Source organism: Lactuca virosa, chromosome 5 (assembly GCF_052849685.1).
Source record: "Lactuca virosa cultivar CGN04683 chromosome 5, Lactuca_virosa_CGN04683_v6, whole genome shotgun sequence".
Classification (NCBI taxonomy): Eukaryota; Viridiplantae; Streptophyta; class Magnoliopsida; order Asterales; family Asteraceae; genus Lactuca; species Lactuca virosa.
This window is the reverse complement of record NC_136430.1, coordinates 230,132,254-230,143,048: the sequence shown is the minus strand read 5'-3', so window position 1 is coordinate 230,143,048 and position 10,795 is coordinate 230,132,254. Positions and strand designations below refer to the sequence as shown.

The window sequence follows — 10,795 nt, the reverse complement described above, 5'->3', positions numbered from 1 at the left end:
CATTGGGGCTGATTGTTGCAAGTGAAAATATCCTATGTGTTTGCATAATAAAATGTTCATTGAAGACGACAAAGTAGTTTAGTCAAACGAAATATTATTTCGCATTGTTATTTACCTTTGTGGCTGCGTTATCCCATCAATTTTGTCTAAATAATAAACAAAACCCCATTAGATTTACAGTAAGTTTGTCATATGACAATTTTGGCGCGATAAGAGTACGCCTTTGGCGCGAATAGGGTACGTCGTTCCATATGTATGTAGAAGCTATGAGCGACCAAAATAAATCATTGGAAACCGTGTTGTGTGTGATTTAAGATCCGTTTGCGTCTCTGAATAATTTTTGATTCACATCACTGTAAACGGGCATGAAAAAATTTGAGCGGCCAAAGGCATCAAAAGGCGAAGATAGGATCGATTTGATCAGTAACATGCCGGATTCTATTCTTCTATTGATTCTTTCACTTCTTTCATCGACTGAAGAAGTAATAATTCGAAGCAGTATTTTGTCCAGACGATGGAGGTATTTATGGACTTCAATTCCCTCCCTAGACTTATTTTCCCGATTTCACCGAGAAGACAAATTAAAAAAAGACGAATTCAAAGACTTTGTGTTTTGGGTTTTAGCAAACAGATCCGTCGATTTGGATTGTCTTGATTTAGGTTGTTTCGATCACTATACTCTGTCAACAGTGAGGCGGTGGATTCACATGGCTGTTACAAGAAACGTGAAACAACTTCACTTGATGTTTTACCCTCAGGATGAGAATGAGGATGTCGAGATGCCCCCTTGCCTTGTGAGTTGCGTTTCCTTGGAGGTATTAGGGTTAAATTTGAGCTATCATCGTCTAAGGTTAACTAATATTATGGGGTTTCCCGCACTTAGAGATCTTGATTTGATCTATGTTGACTTATTGGGAGATAGGGATGTGGTAAAAGCTTTTTTTGAAAGCTTCCCTTTGCTTGAGGGCTTGAGTTTGATATCCTGCTTCATGAACGAACGTGGTCTTCTTTATATTTCATGCCCAAAGTTAAAAGTGCTGAGAATTGAAAATGAAAACGATGAGTTGATGTGTGACAGCATTAAGATTTGTTGCCCAAAGCTGGTGGATTTGGAGTTAAGAGGTCTTATAGCAAATAATTTTTTCTTTGAATGTCTAGACTCATTGAATAAAGCTGAGATTGAGCCTAAATTGACGGGGAACATCAAATCTGTGTTGATTCCTGGAATTTCTCATGTGGAACATTTGTGGATCGACCTTTACTTCTTTAGTCAGGTACATATTTTTATACTTATGCACAACTCTTCATTGCTCTTTAAAAACTTTGTTGTGTAATTTCTGCAAGGGTTTTTAGTTTACCAGCTTTTTTATGAAAGAGTTGACCGAAATCAGACAAGACTGGTGCTCTTGTTAAAACATGAGAACATTGATGGCAAAATGCAGAAGTTCCATTTGGCAACAGTTCTGTATAAGTGAAAATGTGAAGAAGAGTCTATTAATTAAATATTAGAACATTAAATTTTTAAATGATGTTTCTTTTGTACTTAATGAGAAATTGGTGTAATCTGGTAATAAACTACATAGGTGTTTATTTTTAACCTAATGTAGAAAGCGCGCTTTAATAGACAAAAGCATGAAATGTTTTGGATCAAAATCTATAGCGTCAATAAGGGGTGAATTATTACTAGGCGGATAGTATGTATATATTTCTCAATCTATGTTTTTACTTTCCAAACATGTAATTCATATTCCTTATTGAGTTTTTAGAAAAGAATAATGATACTTGGAGATGTTTGAAGGTATCAATGGTTTTCATCAAATTTTTATCATTTGAGTGTACATGCATACATATTTAGTACCATGAATAATAACCCCAATCCTTACTTTCTGTCATTATCATAGTGCATTAATGCTGCACGTGATCCGGCTCTACCTAATCTCAAGACTCTGGCACTAACCACAGGAGTTGATGCGTTCACCATGGATATCATTCGAATTCTCAAATGTTATCCCAAAGTAGAGTCTCTCAAGTTAATTGTTAAAGAGGTATTCTCATATGATCCAATGGTATTTTTTTTATGTCGACCATGACCCGTCTTACTAAATCTCAGTTTTGACTTTTGACCATGTCTCATCCACCCGTTGTGCCACCTCTACATAGGGACTTGCACATAAAACATCTCAGATGATCTTTAGACAGAATTTTTCATGAACCCTAGTATATGAAGAAAAAAAAAACAACAATTGAGCCAATAAATAGCCTTTTCAAGAATTAATTTCATTAGTTTAAATTTCCGCACCTCTCATGAAAAAACTTATTCTTTTGTTTGATGCTCTAGAAATTTGATGGACCAGAAGAGTGGGAGTTGCATGAAGGCGAAGCAAGGAGACTCATGACTCCAGATGTGAAGAGGGTTGAGTTTTTTGAATTTAAGGGAGAAAAGCCGAAATTCATTTCAGATTGGGAGGAAGATGTATATATGGAAATGGTTTTTAGTTGGGGTACCAAAGCCAAGTACTTTTAGTGTAGATTATGATGTTACAAGCTTTCTGGTAAACCATAAGTAGCACGTACCTATTCATGTAATAGGGTAACTAGACTTCTTGGTTAGATTTGGAATTTTGCTTCATGGTGTTTTAGCTTCAGCTATAACTATAACTAGATAATACTTGTTTTGGTTCTACGGTTTTGTTCATATATAATCTGCTGTAAATATTACAACGATTACGTAAGTAAAACCAAAAGCATGTAAGTAACCTGTTGTCGTCCAGATCACAGAAACAAGATTGGCTTACTTTAATTTGATTATATGTAACCTAAATGATTACAGTTGTCTTTCAAAAGGACAGTCTCACCTAGATGAGTTCAACTGAACCAAATTAGTAACTGACTATGAAACTGCCCCACATAAACTACTTATACCATATAGTAACCGACTTTACCGCCTAAAGACAGAAATAACTGACTAGATATTATCACAAAGGAAATAAAACGAAAAGTGAATAGGAAAACGTAATGCAAAGCTGCAGGTCATGGCTGCATATTATGTCTTCCTTCTCGAATAGCTCTTCATAATTGTGAGATGAAACACATGGTGAATGCTAGTCGATCGTGGAAGTTGCAACTGATAAGCAGTCGGGTAAGGACTAGGGTTGTTCACTGTTTGGATAAAACCGAATTGTCCAATTGGATAATTTGGATTTGACTATTTGGTTCGGATATTCAGATTTTTGGATTATTTTTTTAGCAAAACCGAATTATTATTTTGGATTTCGGATTGGTTTTGGTTTATAAAATAAAAACCCAATTGTCCAAAAAAACCGAATAACGATTTATTATTTATTTTCAATATATATCTTTTATCATTTATAAATTTACTAAATTATTTTTTAAATGGATTAGAAAGTTTTAATATGTATTTCATGCCAAAAAAAATTTATCTACGAAATACTAAACTACAATATATTTTTTTCTTAGTAGTTAGTTATAAATTTTAATTCACAACTAAACATTTTTTTAGTTTCTTTTATAGAGTTGATTAATATTCAAGTTATATATATTTTTAAACGTCCTACCTTTTGAAAACCAAATTGTAAAAAACCGATCTAACTGAATTGTAATTTGGTTGGATTAGATCGGTTTTGAATTTAGTTTGAACTATTCGGATCCATGTTTTGAAAACCTAAATCAATTTGGATTCACTTGATTGGATCGAATCAAACCGATCCATCCAAATGAACACCCCTAGTAAGGACCATAGTATCAAGCAACCAATTTCAGACCGTTATGCACCACCAAGGACTTTTGACGATATGGTCAAAACATTAAAAAGACTAGATCAGCAATGGCAAACTCTACCTCCTTGCAACTTATTTCTGAATATTGCTTCATTTGACATTTTGCTTTCAATAATTGGAGTCTTGCTTTGTTTAATTTGTTCAAATTGTTCAATCTTGGCAGATTCTTATTTGTCCCTCAACAGATGTGGATGGTCTCTACCATAGAACACTTAGAACACTTTGAAAGGGGAAGTTTTGAGATTGGCATGGAATGAGGTGTTGTACCAATATGGAAATATTTTTTTTCCATTGTTTTGGCCTAGTTAACATAAAACATCTAACTTATTGCTCAAGGCATTAGTTCACCACTTCAAATTGTCCATGAGAGGATGATAGGTTGTATTGTACTTGAGTTGCGAGATTTGTAGTTTAAAAACCCCTGCAAGATTGCAAGATGAGAATTGCAATTAATGAGTTACAAAAACTTTTAACTTACATGATTATTCTAGAATACTAATTTAAATACATTTTAAATATTTGATTTTGGGTTGGTCTTGATATGACCCTGCAAGATTGCAAGATGGAGGATCCATCGGATACTCCAATCTTGGAGCGAAGATGAAGAAAGGTGTTGCATCCTTATGGTTTTGTAAGAAGATCAACGAGTTGATCAGACGAGTTGATGTGCAGAATTCTTAAGTAACAATTGGCCACCTTTTCATTGACAAAATAGTAATCTAAAGCAATATGTTTCATGCGAGAATGGTACACTAGGTTGGCACACAAGTACATGGCACCCATGTTCTCACTTAAAAATGTAGTTGAATGAGATCTTTTGATGCTGAGATCGGTGAGATCTTTTGATGCCGAGATCGGTGAGTAGATGTTCTTGATGGGTTTTGAGCATTCTAACACTTCCTAAGTGTACATGCAACCCTAATAACCTTGAATCTATGTTTGTCTAATTATCATGCAAAGTTGAATTCCAAGGTTATATTCCTATCTAGCATACATGGGGAACATTTTTAACTTGAATGAAAGATAGAATAACTTACCTTGTTGTTGATTATGATCCTTGAAACCTTGTGAGCCTAGCACCCCAAGTGTGATGCCTCAAATGCTTCACACAACACCAAATGCAAAGGAGTAAACTTTGAGAGAATCTTACACTTGCAAAATCGGCTCTAGCCCTCTTGTTTCTTAGTGTCGCCGATTTTGGGGAGAACACCTTTGTTTATATAGTGTGTTGCATTAGGTAAACCCTAATGTAATATGACTCTTCATTTCATGATCCATGGGTTAACTCCATGGAGCATCCTATGGGTGGAACCCAACTTGATAATCCATGGAGCCTCTTAGCCCACTATATAAGATATGGAAGATTTACATAATCTACCCATATATTTAATTAGTTATCTTTTGATCACTTAATTAATTCTTGATCAAACTAATTAAATAATATTATTAATATATTAGAACTTATAATATATTAATAAACCATAAGTGTTATTTCTCTCATTTTAGTTTATCCAATTGCATGGTGCCATGCAACCCAGATGGACCATGCCGGGTCGGGTCAAGTACATACCAGAAATAGTTATGGACTTAGACACCTTATCCAACAGTCTCCCACTTGGATAAGTCAAATAACTATAACTGTAAGTATGACTTCAGGAACCGATCAACAATCGTAGCTCTTTCAAGGTCTCTTGGAACTGAGAAGATGATGATACGCCATTTAAGATAAGTGATCATATAATCCTCTGTTCTAGATATCAGCCGGAAAAATACATGGAACAATGTCTTACTTATTGTCCAGCAGTTTGTTTCCCGATTTCCGATTTGTTTGACAAAGAACTTAATTGAACACATCAACTTAGTTCTGACCGGGCCCGGTACATAGGTCAAAACAAAATCATCGAGGGGCCCAGATATCAGCTTCTAATCCAAGAAGGAACAGATAAACTTCGACTCATATGTTTGTTCTACTGCTCATTGAATTATACACAAGAGCACGTTTTATAACATCGAGTTACCAATGCGTTTTCGTACAACCAATGCATAACCAACTCATAAGTAACAAATCATATATCTAGGTTTGAAGACTTATATGATATTACCGTCTCACGATCACTCGAGATAAATTCCATGAAGTGATTCCAGTGAGCGTGGGTTGAGTCCAATGCTCAGAACTTATGAGCACTCATGAGTGTTGTAGCCATGTCCAACAACTTAGACCTCTGCAACCAATCATGACAGTCTTGATTCATACCTACTTCCGACATATGACCGACTGTGGAGGTTCGAATAATATGATATACCAAACATAATTATTCTGGAAGTCAAAACATGCAAAAGAAATATAGTAAACGACCGGCAAGAGATAGCAACACTTTACTCATAAATAAAACACCTTTTATTCATCATCTAATGTCAATTACACTTTACAAATTTCAAGATTATCTAACTACTAAATCTAATATCATCCTTCAGCCCTATGCTCTGAGCATGCTGGAGATGCTTAACCCGAGTCAGTCCCTTCGTGAGGGGATTTGCTGGATTCTCATCCGATGATACCCTCTTTGCCACGAGGAGTCCTTCTTCTATTCGATGTCTGATGAAATGGTATTTTCTGTCGATGTGTCTGGATCTCCCGTGATCCCTTGGTTCCTTTGCTAAGGCAACTGCACTTTCACTATCACAGAAAATTTCCATTGGCTCTTTAATAGCTGGTACAACTCCAAGGTCTCCAATGAAGTTCTTCAGCCATATCGCCTCCTTTGCTGCCTCGCTAGCTGCTATATACTCTGATTCGCAAGTTGAATCAGCCACTGTCTCTTGCTTGGAACTCTTCTAAGAAATTGCTCCTCCGTTTAAGGTAAAGACCCAGCCTGACTGAGAGCGGAAATTATCCCTATCAGTCTGAAAGCTAGCATCACTATACCCTACAACTCTCAAGTCTTCACTCCCACCGAGGGTAAGGACCCAGTCCTTAGTCCTCCGTAGGTACTTGAGGATATTCTTTACCGCAGTCCAGTGTGCCTTGCCAGGGTTCCCCTGATACCTGCTAACCGTGCTCAAAGCAAAGGCTACATCAGGTCGAGTACACGTCATAGCATACATGATCGATCCTACAGCCGAAACATAAGGTATTCGAATCATTTCTGCTATCTCAGCCTCAGTACTAGGGCTTTGTGTCTTACTCAATCTGGCGTTACTCTGGATGGGTAACTCTCCTTTCTTGGAGTCCTGCATGCCGAATCTCTTCAGCACCTTATCCAAGTAGGTACTCTAACTAAGTCCAATTAGTCTTTTACTCCGGTCTCTAAAGATCCTTATCCCTAGAATATAGGCAGCTTCTCCTAGGTCCTTCATAGAGAAACACTTCCCAAGCCAGGACTTAACTTCCTGTAGAGTTGGGATGTCATTTCCTATGAGTAGTATGTCATCCACATACAATACCAAAAAGCTAACTATACTCCCACTAGCCTTGACATATACACAAGATTCATCTTCACTCCTAGAAAAGCCAAATTCTTTGACTTTCTCATCAAAGCAAAGATTCCATCTGCGAGGTGCTTGCTTTAACCCATAAATGGATTTCTCAAGCTTACACACTCTATTAGGGTACTCTGTATTGATAAAACCCTCTGGCTGACTCATATAAACATCCTCAGCCAACTTTCCATTAAGGAAAGCGGTTTTGACATCCATTTGCCATATTTCATAGTCATGAAATGCAGCTATGGCTAACAGAACCCTAATAGACTTAATCTTGGCCACTGGAGAAAAGGTCTCATCATAATCAACTCCCGGAGTTTGTGAGAAACCCTTTGCAACCAGTCGTGCCTTATAAGTGTGTACATTACCATCCATGTCGGTCTTCTTCTTGAAGATCCATTTGCACCCTACAGTCTTATGACCTGGTACATTCTCAACCAAGTTCCAAACTTGGTTGTCATACATGGACTGTATCTCGCTGTCCATTGCCTCTTTCCACTTGGTTGACTCAGGGCCTGCCATGGCTTCCGCGTAACTGTTAGGTTCATCCAGACCTATCAGTGTCTCATCACTGATAAGTGTATCACCTTCCGCAGTAATATGGAATCCATAGTAATGCTCAGGTGCATTCCTAACCCTTGTGGAACGCCTCAGAGGTACAGACTTGTCAATTGGCTCAACAGGAGTTTCCTCCTCAAGTTGAGTGCTAGGGTTTGAAGTTCCTTCACCACTTGACTCTTGAATTTCTTCAAGGTCAACTTGCCTCCCACTGTCTCCTTGGCTTATGAACTCTCTCTCTCTCTCTCTCGAAAGAAAGCCCTCCTAGCTACAAAGACCACATTCTCACTAGGTCTGTAGAAGAGGTAACCAAAGGATTTCTGTGGGTAGCCGATGAAAATACACCTCTCACTTCGAGGTTCGAGCTTATCATGAGTCTCGCGTCTCACGAAAGCCTCGCAACCCCAAATCTTAATGTGGTCTAGTTTGGGTACTTTACCAGTCCACATCTCATGAGGAGTTTTGGCAACTTTCTTTGTGGGAACTAGATTAAGGATATGGGCGGCAGTCTCTAAGGCATACCCCCAAAATGAGATTGGTAGCGAAGCTCGACTCATCATGGAACGAACCATATCCAACAAGGTTCGATTACGCCTCTCAGCTACACCATTCAACTGCAGTGTCCTGGGAGGTGTCAATTGTGAGACAATCCCACATTCCCTAAGATAGTCGAGGAACTCTGAACTAAGATACTCACCACCTCGATCGGATCGAAGCATCTTAATGCTCCTGCCCAATTGATTCTCGACTTCCTGTTTAAACTCTTTAAACCTCTCAAAAGTCTCTGACTTATGCTTGATTAAGTAGACATATCCATATCTACTGTAATCATCAGTAAAAGTCAAATAATAACGATTAGCATCCCTTGTGGCATGTTTGAAGGGCCCACACACATCCGTGTGTATAAGATCCAACAAACCTTCACCCCTCTCACAAGAACCTGTGAAGGGTGACTTTGTCATTTTTCCAAGTAAGCATGATTCGCAACTATCATCTGACTTTAGGTCAAATGACTCCAATACTCCATCCTTTTGGAGTTGGCCTATGCGTTTCTTGCTTATATGTCCAAGACGACAATGCCATAATGATGCTTTATCCAAGTTATTATCATTAACAGAATCAATACACAATACATTATTTCCTAAGTTATCAACCACAGATACAGTTTCATACATACCATCACAAGGTAATGCTTTAAAATAAAGAACATTATTAAAGAAAGCATTAATCGAACCAACTTCATTATCAAATGAAAAGGTGAAACCTTGTTTATACAATGCATGAAAGGAAATAATATTTCTTGCCATTTCTGGCGAATAACAACATTTATTCAAATCTAAACTAAACCCACTACTTAGCGATAAAGTATAAACTCGAATCTTGGTGACAGGTAAAGCTTTCCTATTCCCCATGATTAAGTTTATTCTTCCATGCTCCACATTCTCACTTCTTCTTAGTCCCTGCAAATCAGAACAGATATGAATACCACAACCGGTATCAAGGACCCAAGAGTTAGAATGGGGTGAGTTATTAGATAAGATAGTGTAAATACCTGCATGGTTGGGTTTAACTTTCCCATCCTTCACATCTTGCTGGTACTTTGGGAAGCTCCGCTTCCAATGTGACTTTTCATGGCAATAGAAGCATTCAGCCTCTTTAGGGTCAGAAGAAGGAGTGACGAAACCTTTCTTGGTTCCACTTGAAGAAGAGCCATCAAGGGTCCTAGCCTTGGTACCCTTCGAAGAGCTCTTCCTCTTCTTCCCTCGACCTTTCCCGATTGCCAAAACCGGGGCGGAGTTTGGAGTAGGAGTGTTAACAACCGACTTACCCTTAAGACCTATTTCTACGGTCTTGAGGAGTCCCTGAAGTTTGCTGAGTGTGACCTCTTCCTTATTCATGTGATATGTCATGCAGAATTGATCATAGCACGATGGTAAGGAGTGCAAAATGATATCTATTGCAAGCTCCTCAGGGAAGTTCACATTAAGCTTCAGCAACCGATCCACATACCTTTGCATTTTCTGCATGTGGCTCGTGACGGATTCCCCGTCCTTCATCATGGTTGTTATGATAGAGCATATGATTTCATACCTCTCTTGTTGTGCACTTTGATGGTATCTTTCCATCAGATCTTGGTGCATTTCAAAAGGGTAGAAGTCCTCATAGGACTTTTGGAGTTCCGTTGTCATGGTGGCCAACATGATGCATGCCACTTTTGTATCATCCCTTTCATGTGCCCGGAAGTCAGCGATCTCCTGGGGAGTTGCAGTGGTCTCATCAATCACCTTAAGCTCCTTGTCAAGGACATATTCTTTGTCCTCGTAGCGGGTAATCATCCTGATGTTTCTGATCCATTCATTGAAGTTGGATCCATTAAAAGTGACTTTCCCACACAAGTTCATAAGGGTAAAGGAGCCATTAGGATTAGAGCCAGAAGCAGCATTGTTTGAAGACATCTGAAAGAAGAGAACAAGATTAGTTTAGATATTAAGAGAGTCCTTAATAAAACACCCAATGTAATATTAAGGCTAGGATCCAATCACAATATATTATAACTTAGAAGAGGTATGTCGTAATCCAAGCTATAACATATTTGAAAGGTAGGTGAATGACGATTCACCAATTTCCACCATGAAAAACGAAATATAGATATTAGGTTTTTAATTGGTTCTTAGAAATTCCTAGATTCTTTTGAGATTCAATGAACTTTTCAAAGGCATGTTTCAATCTCGAGTGTGCCCTCCAAGTTTTGTGACTGGGATACCGAGGATCACAAAACGAGGTGTGAAGTAACCATGCAAATCACTTGGTACACTTAATGTTTATTACTCAATCGATGTGCCGGTTAACCACACGAGCTCCACCGACCTATAATAAACTTTAAGTCACCGTTTACCTTCCTTGTTAAGTCCAAGTTAGTGTGCCGGTTAACCACACGAGCTCCACTAACGACTTAA

General features: G+C 38.1%; 1 protein-coding gene across 1 annotated transcript; it reads left to right on the top strand.

The window, feature by feature from the left end:
- Positions 1-228: 228 nt before the first annotated feature.
- LOC145116526 (F-box/LRR-repeat protein At3g26922-like) lies at positions 229-2,678 on the top strand. The gene is made up of 3 exons (XM_079052868.1): positions 229-1,274; positions 1,902-2,045; positions 2,339-2,678. The coding sequence occupies exons 1-3, from the start codon at positions 366-368 to the stop codon at positions 2,522-2,524; spliced, it is 1,239 nt and encodes a 412-aa protein (XP_078908994.1). The 5' UTR covers positions 229-365; the 3' UTR covers positions 2,525-2,678.
- Positions 2,679-10,795: the final 8,117 nt, after the last annotated feature.